The 15,214-nt window shown below is 39.6% G+C and overlaps 1 protein-coding gene across 7 annotated transcripts; it reads left to right on the top strand.

The window, feature by feature from the left end:
- The first annotated feature begins 681 nt into the window (after positions 1 to 681).
- Positions 682 to 14,442, top strand: sufu (suppressor of fused homolog (Drosophila)). Of its 7 annotated transcripts, none has more exons than XM_071480698.1 (14): positions 682 to 1,011; positions 5,228 to 5,404; positions 5,783 to 5,917; positions 6,241 to 6,377; positions 7,747 to 7,889; positions 8,403 to 8,488; positions 8,967 to 9,038; positions 9,149 to 9,221; positions 10,252 to 10,408; positions 10,535 to 10,637; positions 11,042 to 11,176; positions 12,484 to 12,622; positions 12,743 to 12,811; positions 12,915 to 14,442. In XM_071480698.1, the coding sequence occupies exons 2-14, from the start codon at positions 5,256 to 5,258 to the stop codon at positions 13,002 to 13,004; spliced, it is 1,488 nt and encodes a 495-aa protein (XP_071336799.1). In that variant the 5' UTR covers positions 682 to 1,011; positions 5,228 to 5,255; the 3' UTR covers positions 13,005 to 14,442. The 7 variants fall into 7 exon arrangements, with proteins under 7 accessions (XP_071336799.1, XP_071336801.1, XP_071336798.1 ...); XM_071480699.1 differs by lacking the exon at positions 682 to 1,011 and adding an exon at positions 5,060 to 5,134; XM_071480700.1 differs by lacking the exon at positions 682 to 1,011 and having other exon boundaries at positions 5,033 to 5,404; positions 10,255 to 10,408.
- The last annotated feature ends 772 nt before the right edge of the window (positions 14,443 to 15,214 follow it).

Below are 15,214 nucleotides of genomic sequence, written 5' to 3'. Positions count from 1 at the left end.
GTATCATTCTGGTCATGTTTGACTATGACCACAAAGCAAATAAAGTTACTTTAGGAAGACATCGTTATCGATAAACACCACTATCAGGCCTCACCTGAATAATGATTCCAGCTACACAAATATTCACATGAATCGACCTCATTCTGAACATGCCCATGACGCAAGTGGTATACACTGCCCCGCTGATAAATAATATTTAGCAAAGATAAAATTGTTTTCTAGGAAACATGGTGTCACCAGCACAAACATGACATCGTGCATTTCGACACCCACAGCGTGGGGACAGAATTTCCAATTACATATTATGTACATATACTGTAGTGTTAAATGCTATTTCACTGTTACGCACACAACCAAACACCTAACACAGTTTCTGTTTGCATACGCCTGGCCAGCAAACTTCCAGTGTGTTCGCTTCGTCATCATCTCTCATCTCGACAGCTGTTCATGGCCTGTGGGGGAATTCCTGGTTCTTCGAGTAGACACAGCCTTTCCCCTGCTTACTTTATGGGAACAGGGGGCAGGGCCAGTCAGATGGTTTTCCTCAGAAACTATTATGTGTTGATTCACTGTGAGGGGGCGTGCTGTACACTCCCACTGTTTCCTTCTTACTGGGAAGTGACACTCAGCCTTACCGTACAGAGGGAGTGTATGAAAAACAGATAGAGAGGAGGGAGGGAGGCTGATGGGTGATGTGAAAGGTGGCGGTATTTAAGGTTCTTTGCTCTGAATGTCAGACATTATGTAGTATCCTTCCTTGGGACTTGGAGGACATGGGAGAGCGAGCAGAACATGCAGGTGAACAGAGGAGGGATAGCTTACTGTACCTTCATTCAGCTTGGAAAGACTTGCTGCTGATTCAACGCTAAAACATACTTCTGTTGAGATGGGACTGCTGAAGCATGTCTAAAGCCCGACTCTGAAAGAGCACAGCCCTGGGCGGCCTTTATGAGGAGATGTATTTCCAATATATCAAGGATCTGAAAAGAAAATCTTCAGTGACTGTCTGCGGTATGTATATAGGTAGAAAACTATTTCAAACTGGTCAAATCCTGGCACATTTTATTTAAAATCAGATATGCCTATGAAAAATACAAGCTACAAACCTTCGACATGTTTTTAAGTTGTGAAGTTTTTGATACAGGTGAAAAAAAAAAAAAAGAGTTCTTACAAAGAAATACCAACTTCCACATTTTCTGAGCACTGGCAGATTAAGCATGTTAAAATCACACTGTCATGCTATGTTAGCCAATCTTACATTTGAATGAGTGCTGTTTCACTTGAAGACCGGGTTAGTGTCCTCATGGGGGATTTTTTTTTTGTCTAGTAACAGGCTGTAGAACTGGTTGTTTCCCAAACCAACTGCCAGAGAGATAGGAGTTTCCTGAATGTGTTCAGGTGTGGCCTTCCTCAGATCATTGTGCTCTACTGCATGTATCCTAAAAGAATGTACACCCAAAGTGAATAACCCACAGTGACTGAGATAACATTGAGGAATTATCGCTCTCTACTGTCACTGTCAATATTATCTCCAGGCCTCGAAAGGAGAGGTTTTTTTTTAGATGACGGAAGAGATCCTGTAATTCAGCGGGCAACGGTTAATGTCAAACTTACTTTGGAAGGTTTGAAGACACCGTTTGACCAATTGTACGTCATTAATCACACCGTCCCAGAGTTCTTCTCATGGGAGTGTACTGCTATAACTGATGAGTCATTTCATGCCTTGACCGGAGAACATTATCACCACCATCTGATTCAGTGCTTGCATCAGCCCAGTGGACAGACTTTCATTTCAGTGGTTGCAAAGCATTTCCAGGAATACTTAGGTTGAAAAGATGGTTGGATTCCACAGATGACCGTGAAACTCTCCATAGGCTCTGTCTAACCACAGAATTGGATCCATTCAATCACAACTGCATTTTGGAGGTTTGTTTTTCCGTGTTGGTTTTATTTCACTTACAATAAAGTGCCTCTCCATCTGTGGCCAATTTATGAAAAAGTGTATGTTTAAAATTATATATTGCACTATTGTATTACATAAAAGCCAGCTATTACTGATTGATTTCTAAGATCAGTTTTAGTTGGCACTGTCATGTCCTCTTGCACAATCTTCCAATGAAAGAAGTAGGGCTGATGATATCATCTCATTGTCGCGCTGCTTTTCTTAAGAAATAGGTATGGTCTTGGGTGACCTAACCTCAGTGTGCTGCTCAGCATGTTATCATCTGTCTTACTTCTACTTCTCTTTCTCTAGTTTTTATGTTGCTATATTGGTTATAACAGCGTCATTTTGGTTTTATTTCATTAATACATTGGGAATAGATAGATGAGTTGAAAAGAGTATTCATAATGAAACATCGGCTGTATCAAAGGATTAAGCCATTCAAGGATCAAGAGGCTCCAGGGGACCACATTTTTGATAAGTGCTCTACTATGAGAACTGAATTCCATAGATGGTGGCATCTTCAGGTGTCATCTATGGGCTCAGTTCTTTTGGCATGGTACTGGTTTTTCACCCTTACTACACAGCGCTAGAGAGTGGGTTTATGGCGCATTACTTTTGTGTGTGTGTTTAAGTATATTGTTTCCTGTTTTCAAATGGAGTTCATTTGAAATTGCATATAATATTGCTGCTAGTAAAATAAACACATTTCTGAATTACTGATCAAAGTTTATCAAAGTTAATGTTAACCATATTGTATGTTGTTAATAAAGTCAATCAAAGTGAGTTATGTTTCTCTCTAATTTATCAACTCTCATAATATTTTGTCTGAGTTTCAAAATATCGCAATATTTAGGTTATAGAGCTCACAAGAATGCAAGGGCTGCCATGCTCTTATCTAGTCATATGAAATCTGCGGCCGTGGTGATGGCAGTTAGCCAAATTATCTATAAACAACATGATCTGATACAACAGCCGATATCCTTTCCAATTACAACATAACTGAAATAGAAATATGTATGAGGAATCTAACAAAATTTCCAGATAAGACTACTGAAGTATAAAACAGCATATTGTTATATGGACATTGAGGAGAGGAAGACTCAATCATAGATAGTTATAGTAGACCAGTTTAAAGTGGTTCTTGTTGTACCTGTTGTGTCTCAGTTATTCTGAGATATGTTGTGCACGCTACATGGGAACCTCCAGACAACCTCTGTTAGCGCCACGACAGGACTATACATCCTTTCCAATCTCCCCCCAAGAGTTTTTCCTCAGTCCAAACCCTGTTCTGGGGCGAAAGCCATAGTGGTCTGGGTGAAAATTCAACCACAGGAACCAAAGATGCCAAATCTACCACATGGGCTAAAGCTACCACAGGAGAAGGCCCACAGTGGTTTGATTCTTTACCATCATGTTTGAATCCTGGATTTCTGGCATCCAGATATGGAGGTGTATAACATGTGGTGGTGAAAGGCAGAAAAAGGCGGCCGGTATTGTACCACTGTATAATAGAAACATGCTCTGCTGTAGCATGTAACAAAGTAACATGAGGAAATCAAGGGATAAAGAGGAAACGTGTGAAGAATGGCCAACACCCTGCTGACCCTGTTGGCTGTTCATAAAAGCATAAAAAATAAATAAAACTATGCTTCATTGTCATTGCTCTACTCTTACATTCAGCATTGTGGAAAAGATGGCAGCACCATAATTATCTTTTATGAGGGAAGTAATAAAAAACACCCTCATGCTCCACAGCTCAGCATGTCGTTTTTTTTCTCATGATAAGTGTCTGCTGATGGATATTTCAATCATTCTGAAATAGATACATTTCATTGAATAAATTGGCATTTATTTCTTGTTATCACTCATGTGGGAAACAATAAGGCCTCTGTCACGTGGCCCAAAGATGACATTATCCAGGCAGCAGAAAAACAAGCAGGATAGATTTAAATCCTGATAATGAATAGCAGATAAGCACTTTCATATCAACATTCCAGATAGTTCGTTTCTAGTTCTATAAAAATTAGTTTCATGTAGGATTTTTATTCAAAACATACACAACACACAATACTAATTTCCAGCATACAGTGGAAAGATCAATAATCCAGCCACTGCATGTCGTGTTGACTTCTTGGCTATAACATCCTCAAATTAATGATGTTGCTCAGGCAGATTTTGACTGAAATTAACAGACACTTAAATGCTCTGGTTTGAGAGCCCCTTGTTACACTTACTCGGATGAAATGTTTACTAGAGACTAACTGCACAAATGAAATGTTTCACTTTCTGGACTAAGAGTTTATGAAACCATATTGAAATTAAAAAAGATGTCTAAACTAGAAAAGCCAAAATGGCATGTAATACAGTAATGTTAGTTGCAGTGGTGGAAAGTAATGAATATATTATTATAGTATATTTACTTAAATACTTTACCTAAGTACAGTTTTGAGGTGTTTGTGCTTTACTTGCATATCTCCATTTCAAATTACTTAATAACCTACTGCATTCCAGAGGGACATATTTTCTCAAATTTTTCTTTGCTGATTATCATGTTTACTGGATTATCAGATTATACGACGCATTCTTACAGATTAAACAACCCAACACTGAGTTAAAATTAGCTCCACCTCAACCAACTACAACCCTAAAATTGTGCATGCACATTAATGCATCACTTTTTACAACCTGATGATATAACAGATATTAGTATATTCTCACAAAAGCCATCTTTATGCGGAATGAATTCTTTAGATTTGAAACTTTAAGTACATTTACTGATTACACTTGTCTACTGTTAGACTATTTAAGTACATTTTTTTGAATGCAGGACTTAAGTGGGGCATTTTTTAGCTTTTAGCTTTGCTTCGAAGATCAATTTGGCCTATGCATTCATTATTTGGCCACTGAAACACTTTGAAGTCCCGACCTGGCCCCGACCCTAAAATCCGGTCTTCCCTTCTGCTTGATTGACAGTGTATCAGCCAATCAGAATCATCTAAAAATTCGCACAAACATAAACCGCCTTTCCTATTGGTTATTACTGCCGTCTGTCAATTACGTCAGGACCTTCGTCGAACCAATAGCTGAATAGTTATTTTTTTGTAGAGGACGAGCAACAGGCTGGGTCCCTGCTGAGTGTAGCACAACGAACCGAGTTAAAACTGTTTACTGTCGGACAGCATTGCTAGTGTAAAGCCTATATATGGTTTAGTTTTGTCTCTTTTCGTTGATCTGGCTGTAAGTAGAGGAAGATAACTGCATTCGCGTTGTTTCTTTTAATAGAATAACCAGATTTGTTCGAGGCCGTGGCATGGATGAGGTACGGCCTACCAGTGGTGCTCAAGCCCACGGACTGGTGCCGCTGTTTCCCCCCGGACTGCAGGCTATCTACGGGGAATGCCGGCGACTCTACCCCGAGCAAGCCAACCCTCTTCAAGTAACAGCCATCGTTAAATACTGGTGGGTACCCTGTTCTGTTGTTGGCTGGTCTGACACATCTGCAGGCGCTGGGTTTGTGGGACAAGTTAATGTAGTGATGGGTAAATGTTTAGCCAACAGTTAGCTTAGCTGCCAAGCTAACGTTTCTGCCAATTAAATCCAGGAACCAAACTTAAAGAAACTGCTGCTTTTTTGTGGAGTTTGAGGTTTCAGTACCAGGGTATACTATCTTAATTAAAATATGTTAATTTGAATCTAAGTCACCACTTGGATAAAAGTTATTGCCTCCCAGGTAAGCCAGCGGTGTGTACATGAGTGAACTGAGGAGTAATGCGGTCCATTGACAGAAAAACAAAGCTTGATATGGCTGATTTGGTTTTCATTTTATGCTTCTCACAGGTTAGGGGGACCAGACCCGTTAGACTACATCAGTATGTATAGGAATATGGGCTGTCCAGCTCAGGACATCCAGGAGCATTGGCACTATGTCAGCTTTGGACTGAGTGACCTGTATGGGGATAATAGGGTTCATGAGTAAGTACATTAATCTAACAACTTGACTTCCAGTTGCTCAGGGGAGTTGGGGCAAGTTCAACACACATTTGATGTCATAGATGAAGAGCTTCCTGAATTAAATGTTTTTTAATTTGGATTCATTTGAAATTTTGAAAAATTATGATAATTGGTATATCCTATGCTATTATTGTGAAGTGTGTTGTTGATATTGACAAGTAGTAGAATTTTAATGACCCATACATATAAGAGAGAATAAAAGTGCTGTTGCTGGTGTGTGTGTGTGTGTGTGTGTGTGTGTGTGTGTGTGTGTGTGTGTGTGTGTGTGTGTGTGTGTGTGTCAGATTCACAGGGGCAGACGGACCCAGTGGGTTTGGTTTTGAGCTCACCTTTAGACTGAAAAGAGAAATGGGAGAGACAGCGCCACCAACCTGGCCAGCTGAACTCATGCAAGGCTTGGCTCGCTACGTGTTCCAGTCAGGTGAGAGCACAGCATTAAAAACACAAAACAAAGTTCTTGCATCTTTGCATGGAGTAAGCAACCAATTAAAACACAAGGTCAAGGCAAGTTATGTAATCTTAAATGACATTATAGTGCACATTACTTTGAACAAGAAATAGGACAATGCATACACTACTCAGTGTTCTTGTGACAGAGGAGCTTTTTAGATTTATCAAACTAAAAATGGTTTAGTTTTAATTTTAGTTATTAGTTAGACAAGCAGTTTTGATTGAAATTAAGTTGGGCTCTGGAAGTATTGTTTATGATTTAATGTTATGATATTCTTCTGATTAATGGATAAAATATCTGACAGATTAAGCCGTTGTTGTTGCAGCTCCACATTCTTCACCCTTCAACCAGAAACTTTTGTCAAAGAGTAATGATTGCGTTTTTCATTCAGTCACCATTTGTTAATAGACTAGTCAATGATTTATCTGCATTGGTTTTGATAGATCAACTCCCTTTTGGCTGCGGTTACCATGCCACCTTTTCTCGTCTTTGTGAATGTGAGGAATGTTTTCTTTGTAAAGGTAGCATGTAATTCCACAGATACATGTAAACATCCATGAATAGAGGAGTCTGTTTTTGGCAAAGGTCATAAGTTTTGGGTACATCATTTATGTTTGTTGGAGCTCTGGGTATTGACAGGAAGTCTAATTTCCCCTTTCTTTCCTTTTACCATTTTAATAGGATTGTTTTTATGGATGGCAAACAAGAGCACTGTTGCAGTGTGTGAATGTGTACTGTGTGTAAGAGAAATCTGTATAAACTGTTCTGCTAAGTTCTTTAAATCCTTCAGTTGTGTATATAACCTACACAACAAAGTGTGATTGAGAATGGAGGGGGCATTTAAAAACCATGCAGAAAGAGAAGAAGGCTATTCTCCTCAGGCTACCCTCTCTTTTCCACCCAACCCTTCTCTGCTCTCCAGCTGGGGTCAATTTGCGCGTGGGTGGGCTGGGCCCCTGAGCTAAATGAATGCTGATTCCTGGCCATCATCCCCCTCACTTTTCTCCTGCAGCAAATCTGGACTGGGTGGATGTTACCTCCCAAGCAGATTCCTCAGATGGAAATGTAGTTTTTTTTGGGGTTTTTTTTTTGCCACAGTTGGGTTTTGATTTCATTTCTCTCACTCTCTTAGTCATTCTCATTCTTTGCTGATCTTTATCCCCTCTTTTCCTGTTACTGTAACTTCCCCTCAGCCATTCTGTGCTGTGAATAATGAAACGTTGGAGAGGACATGTTTTTCATCCCTGGGCCAAATGCAATCAGAGTGTGTGTATTTCAGAGGACTTGAAATCAAATATTTTGTCATACTCCATGTCTCTGTTTGTTCTCTCTTCCACAGAAAACACATTTTGTAGTGGCGACCATGTATCGTGGCACAATCCACTAGACAACAGTGAATCTCGTATCCAACATATGTTGCTTACAGAGGACCCACAGATGCAACCAATTCAAACGCCGTTTGGTTCATTGAGCTTTCTCCAGGTGAGTTCAAATATGTGGTATTCACACAGTAAATAACTTCACATCACGCACTTGTAGGGTTGTTTTTCCTACTAAATTAAAGGCTCTGGACAAAGCATGGACAAGCATTAGAAGAGATGAGGATGACAATAGCCCCCCAATTTAATATCAGTGATGAAAATGCAGGAGTTACTGTAAAATTTATTTCATATTGGCCAAAATTCCAAACTAAAATAATAAAAACACATGAAAGAAAAAAACTAATCAAAGTAGAGTTTCATTGTCCGGCCAAATAATAGATCTTTGAAGCACAACAGTGTTTCTACACTCATCTGTCCTTTAAGTTTAAGAAAAGTGAGTATGTGTATGTGTGTTTGATGAGTCCTATGGCAACGGGAGACTGGCAGATCAACAGTTTTTTTTTTTTTTTTTTTTTGTAACTAATCAAAATAAGTGCAGCAACAATAGTGGGAAAGACTCAGAAAGTAACATGATTGTAGACAACCTCCCCACGCTCTGCACTGTCTCTTGTAGATTGTGGGTGTATGCACAGAGGAGCTGCAGGCAGCCCAACAGTGGAACGGTCAAGGCATCCTGGAGCTGATGCGTGGAGTCAAAGTGTGAGTATATCTGTGTATTCGCACATGATTCGACTCGATTGAGCTGGGGTGGCTGTGGCTAAGGAGATACAGTGGGTTGTCAGTGGTTCGATCCCTAGCTCCTCTTCTGCATGTTCTTGGGTGAATGTGATTTGTAGTGTAAAGTGCTTTGACTGGACATCAAGACAAGAAAAGCACTATTTAAATGCACTCCGTTTACTATTATACCATGTGTCTTTTAGGTTTTAAAATCATACTTTAGATATTGGGCTATGCCATTTCTCATAGGGTTTACCTTTTTGCTTAACTTTGTTTCATAAGCGATTGTTGATTAGTTCGACCTAGTAACGTTAGTTCTGTTTTATAGCTTAGAATTGCTATGTTAATGGCAGTCTATGAAATTCTATTGTGTGATAAGAAACTCATCGTTTAGATGTATAGTAAATGTAATTTGACACATTCTTCAAGTCATTATCTGTCTTTTGTGTGTGAACTGAAGTGAAAACAGAAAAAAAGTCAAATCATTGCCACTCCACTGTGAAATGCATGGAGCTCAGTCGACAAACACATTGTGAGTAGCAAAGTAAAATGAGGTAGTTTCTTGTCCATTTATTAACTTTGTGTGTTTAACTTGAGGTTAATGCAAACCTGGACTAATGTTGATGATCATCCTGTGTACAGAGCTGGTGGCCCCTGGCTAATCACAGACATGAGGAGAGGGGAGACCATTTTTGACATCGACCCACACCTACAAGTAAGGCTTTATTAAGTTCTCACAATCAGCAAAGCGCACTATATTGCCTTTATGCAATGTGAGAGAATGGGTGATCATATGTTCCACAGCTGCCAACTGCTTAAATATTATAGGCCTGCTTTTCTTATGAGAATCCAACTCATCTGCCAAGTAGTCAAGCTAACTAAGTATTTCCAAAGAATTGATCCTCTTTTCTTGTGAATCAATATGCACTCCTCGGTTGAGGCAATCAGAGACAATACATTCCATGTTCTTGTTAAGTGATTCACCTTCAGTTTCAGCAGATTTCACTTTGTGTTCAGCTTATATGAACATAGACAGAATTTTTTTATGTTTTACTGGATATCATTTAACTGTTCATTACTGTCCTTGGCATCTCTGTGTTCTTTCCTCTCTTTGTCTCTGGCCAACAGGGGCATGGTTGGTTTGATTATTTGTTTTTCTCAGAACTCACAAAGTCATCAGATCACTCAAATCTTTTACAATTATAAACTTGGACTTTTCTCCAACATTAGAATTAGAATGTGGACCCAAAAGATTGCCAAAGGACGAACCACATCAAAAATGTTTGCTCAGCTTTGAGAACACTATCCCTCTGTGTAGATGTGTTCTGTGCACAACTTCACTCCCTAACGAAAAAACATGTACATTTAAACATCAATCATGAAGTGTGCTGTTGAAACAATTTTCCACCTGGCTAAGTCTGCGTTGTCTGGCTGTTCAGTAGTCTTCGACTTACTAACAGATCAGACCCCATAAAGGAACGCACGTAAACTTTCCCAGCTCAGGGGGGGCTGAGTGTGTGTGTGATTTAAAGTTATAGACAGCATCAGTCTGGCTGTGTTGTCGTGTGCACCAACAGTAAATTGCCCGCTATTTTGATAATCGATTACTTGTATGTTATCTGATTTAGTGCCCTCTGTTAACGCAAAAAAATGCATGCTGTGTTAATATTTCTGAAAATGTTAACCTCTTATGAGTTTTACGTGAGCTAGTGTTAATGATTGCGTATATTTCTTGCTCATCTAAGCAGGAGAGAGTGGACCAGGGTATCGAGACAGAGGGCTCTAACCTGAGTGGGGTCAGCGCCAAGTGTGTGTGGGATGATCTCAGTCGACCGCCAGAGGATGAGGAGGACAGCCGATCCATCTGCATAGGATCACAGCCACGCAGGCTCTCAGACAAAGGTATACCAAGTCCCAAAGGAACAAAAGAGTAGACTGAGCATTTCCAAGAACGCTTAACCAATCTGTGCGTATGCTGTCTGCAGTGCATGGTGGGATATTTCCATGCTGATATTTGTGTGTTGACAGACACAGAGCAGATCAGGGAGACCCTGAGAAAAGGACTGGAGTTTAACAGCAAGGCAGCACTACCACCCATCAGCAGCCAGAGGCAGAGCCACGAGAGACCCCAGTGAGTGTTCCTCCCACACACCAACACACACACACATTAACATGGGTTCACCTCAGTACAAGGGTTTCACCAGGATGACTCCTTCCACCATATGCAGTGACTCACAGCATATTTGACATCTGACCTTTTATCACCATTGTTTCTTAGCTACCAGCATAATATGATGGTTTGTCACTATCCTGTAGCTATTTTTCTGTGGAAGTTGTTGCGTCTGTTGCAGAGTCAGGTATCAGTTTTGTGAGAGGAGTTGTGAAATCTGTGTCTGTACACTCCCATATGCAGACACAGGCCAAGGAACTGCTTCCTTCACACCAGCTGTTTCTCACTGCTGATTGTACCATTTCACACTTCCTCACTTACATTTTCCTTCCACCTTTCTTTTCTCTTCGTTGTCTTTTTCTCAGGAGTCGGAAAGACAGTTTGGAGAGTGAGAGCTCAGCAGCCATTGTTCCACATGAGTTGGTCCGAACCCGTCAGTTGGAGAGTGTCCATTTGAAATTCAACCAGGAGTCAGGCACACTGCTGCCCCTCTGCCTGCGGTACGTCACAAAACCTCCCACCCACAAATGACATTTACACGCCGGGAATGTCCATAAGACAGTTAAAAAATAGTCCAAACATTTGTGTTGGATGGGTGTGGCAGAAAAACACCAGAACAAAAAACACAGATGATGCCAGTTTCTCAGACGTTCAAAGGCAACTTTCTGCAAATCAGCTCCAATGATTTGCCTCTTCATACTTGTGCTTTGATGTGACTTCAAACTGTCAAAATTGAAAGGCTAGCTAGTTATTATAATGTTCAGCGCCATTTTAAGGAAGTTGAATGTTCAAAGTAAACATAAATGTAACCTGTGACGTGAATAAAGTGACCCTTATTCACTTAGTGATGGTCATTTTAAACCTAAAGAGGGGATAAGGACTCTGGTCACCTGTATTTGCCTGGTAGGTTTTGTGTAAATAGATTTACTATTTTTACCTCTTTTCAGATCCTTAACCAAAGGAGGTGAGCCAAGGTTACTACTGTACATTGATACCATAATTAAATCACTGGAGTCAACACAGTTCACGCACAATGGCTGGCACCTGTTACACAACCACAAGTGTTTCGAAAGGTCTTAAAAGGTCAAAGGTCATGATTGGTTGCATTAAATCTAGGATTTTAAAATTATGTTTAACTTTCACAGACATAAGAAAGGTTTTTAATTTTTGCAGACAAAATAACATCAAAACAAGAACTCCAATTAGTCCTATAGGAAGTGTATGGTTTTTATAAAAGCTCCTCTGCACAGACAGGAGACATGGTTGAACCCACTTTGTGTAAATCTGTATTTGAAGAAAGAACAAGACCAGAGTTAGTTTACAGAGAGACCTTTGTGTGTGAGAGAGGGAGAGATGTGTGGGGGTTGTAAAGGTCCCGGTTATGTGATATTGGCAGAGTGTGACTGTCAAATGTTGTCTACAAGCTGTGTTGTTAAAGGTTGTGAGAATGTCACACTATGCAACAGACCCATGTTAAGATTTCTGTCATATAAAGACTACATAGAAATTTTCATCACTATCCAATTTCCTTGGTCATTTCAGTTGATAGATTTTATTGCAAAGCATCATAACATCAATTTTAATTCTGATTCATAATATTGTGCAAAAATATTTGTTCTTACATTGTCTACCTTCAACAGGAAATTCTTTAAAACTTCACTAAATCACAAAAAAAGCTTTGAATAAGCTCGATCGCAATTGTTGGAAAGAAAAATACTCATTTATGGCCAAAATAGATGAAAACTCACCCTGATACACTTGTAATGGCCTTTGCAGTTTATGCTGTACTGTATTTACTCTTTTACAGGGGCCGGTTGCTCCATGGGAGACATTTTACTTACAAAAGTATCAATGGAGACACAGCCATTACATTTGTGTCTACGGGAGTTGAAGGAGCTTTTGCTACTGAGGAGCATCCATATGCTGCCCACGGCCCCTGGCTTCAGGTATATACACACACACACACACACACACACACACACACACACACACACTCATAAACTCAGTTTCCATGCTGTGCTTTCATATTTAATGTATGTTTTTGATTTTCTGTTCTTCCTGTATAGATATTGTTGACTGAAGAGTTCGTGGAGCAGATGCTTGGGGATTTACAGGAACTTAACACTCGTGAGGAGGTAAGTTAAAAAAAAAAACCCTGTACTTTAACTTTTATTTTCAGTTTGGTTTTCTTCAACCTGCCTGCCCATTTAACCTTGTACATCCTTTCACTTTCTATAGACAAAGTTACCAAAGGAGTACAGTTGGCCAGAGAAGAAGCTGAAGATCTCTGTTCTACCAGACTCTGTGTTTGATAATCCACTCCAGTGAGACAGACGCTTAATCACTAAAAAAATACCAACAATACCTGCAAACACACACTTCCAGAGTGGACCATCATGAACAGGAAGGCATAGGACATGCAGCGACCCTGAGCCGTCAGGGCGCACAGATATGTTGTTCCCACAGTGGACGGCCAGAGATGGTTTCGTCCCTGAGGATGATCTGAGGGATGATCTGAAGACTTTTGACTGTTACCGCATTCTCAGACTTCCCCCACTGTTTACAACATTTCTCTGAGACTTGAATGCTTTTGAAAATGTCAAGCCAGCCTGTCCAGATGGTTGACCTGTTAGAACAATCATTATAGGTGATACACCAGCTGCAAGGCAAAACAGGATGTTGTCATTCCTCCAGTAAGGCCTGCCAGCTCCAACATATACGTCACATGTGCAGTTGAGCATGCATCCTGTGATCACTGATATTAAATCCCGAGCAATAACTGAAGTGCAGTTCTCAAACTAGTTTTATTCTATTTATTCCAGTGGCCTTAGAAAGGGCAGAAAAGTCCATTCTATCAGTATTGTTTTCAATTGAGCTAATGTGTATAGTATTTACAAATGCTGGACATTTTTCTCTTGTGTGTTTGTGGTCATTACCAAAGTTATAACTGTTCGCACTCCACTGCCAGTACTGTGTGTGTGTCTCAAATGTGTCATGATTCTGTACGAATGACTTGACAGGCTGAACTATTATGACTACTGTTCACTGCCTGTTTGTCTGGGATAACCAAACAAGGATCTGAACTGTTTTCTTAGATATTTGGCAAATGCTGCAGGTGTAACCACCTCGACCCTCTGTGCCAAGAACATGACTCCCATATTGAGTAATATAGTCTTCTTTCAGATTTCTCACACTTGATGATACATGTTCTACAGTTATGAGATCAAATCCATCAAGTCCGTTGTAAATGTGCAAAGACTAGGAATTTGTGTTGTGTCCTCTCTAAAGTTTTGTCTCCGGTGGCCACAGAAATATAAAATGTATTTGTTTTTTGTTTTTTTGTTTTGGTTTTTTATCAGTAGGACCTGCTTGAAAACAAGTTGGAGTAAAATTTCTTAGTGCCCTACGTTGAAAAGGACCACATATTCCCTTTTGACTCTTGCCTTCAGCTCCTGGATTATTAAGGAACATCACTTTGATTCAAGGCTGCTGCGTTCACTGCCTCTTTCTGATGCCGTCATTGCATTCCATGTTAACACCAAATCAAAGAAAAGACTACTTTTACTACAATGTCCTCTTACAAAAATGTACTCTTATACAATCTTATTTTTGTTTGTATTTTTTTTATCCAGAGTGACACATGTAAAGTTTAGACATCATTGATATGGTATTTTGTAATTACTGTCTTATTGACTGAACTGGCTGATTGTAATCCCAAGTGCATTGAAAGGTGTAGATATTTACACAAATAAAGCTGGAACACTAATGCAGAAGTGGAGAGGAACTTATTTCCTAAAATGTATCTATGTACCTTAATATATGATTTCCTATAAAATATATGGGAATAATGAGGAACCTTTTATAATGGGTTTATAAGTATGGTGTTATTATTGGTTGATAAATCATATAAGAATGCTTTATAGAAGCCATTAATAAGAGCAAATTTTGGTTTCTCTTATTAATGAATAAAATTATAAATCGGCTGGAGGCGACTCACTCTATATAGTTAAATCAGATCTGAATGTTGGCCATGTTATTAAATACTCATGGGTTTCTCACTTTCTAATTACCCATTATGTCTGCAGTTATAAATGCTACCCAGACATCAAAAACGACAATAGGTATATCACTCTTTTTCTAATGAGCTACAGTCTGAAGTTGTGCATGTCACTGAGCTGTTGAACAATAGATTTTGGTCCAGATGTTATACAAAACTCACCCGGAAGGTAAGTGGTTTAGCAGTCCACTGGAGTGGTTTTCCTTAAGGTTGCACCACTCAATCACTATATCAACTAGGAACTGATTCACGGAAATCACTATTGCCATGTCCTTTCGAGGGCCTCTGTGTTGTTATTGTAATTATTGTATTAAATATTGTAATAATAATAATAAAGTTGCTTAATTAAAAAGGCTATAAACCCACACACGTTCAGTATTTTCTAACACAGGGGTATGGTTGGCAGGGTACACGCTCAGCTCAGAGGGCAGTGCAAGGGTCAATTTTTTACCCCGGGATCCTCTCACAGGTTAATCTGGTC

Source organism: Trachinotus anak, unplaced genomic scaffold (genome assembly GCF_046630095.1).
Source record: "Trachinotus anak isolate AG129_WGS33_773 ecotype Australia unplaced genomic scaffold, CSIRO_AGI_Tana_v1 ptg000007l, whole genome shotgun sequence".
NCBI classification, from domain to species: domain Eukaryota; kingdom Metazoa; phylum Chordata; class Actinopteri; order Carangiformes; family Carangidae; genus Trachinotus; species Trachinotus anak.
The sequence above is the reverse complement of the archived record's forward strand: the minus strand, read 5'-3'. Positions and strand labels throughout refer to the sequence as shown.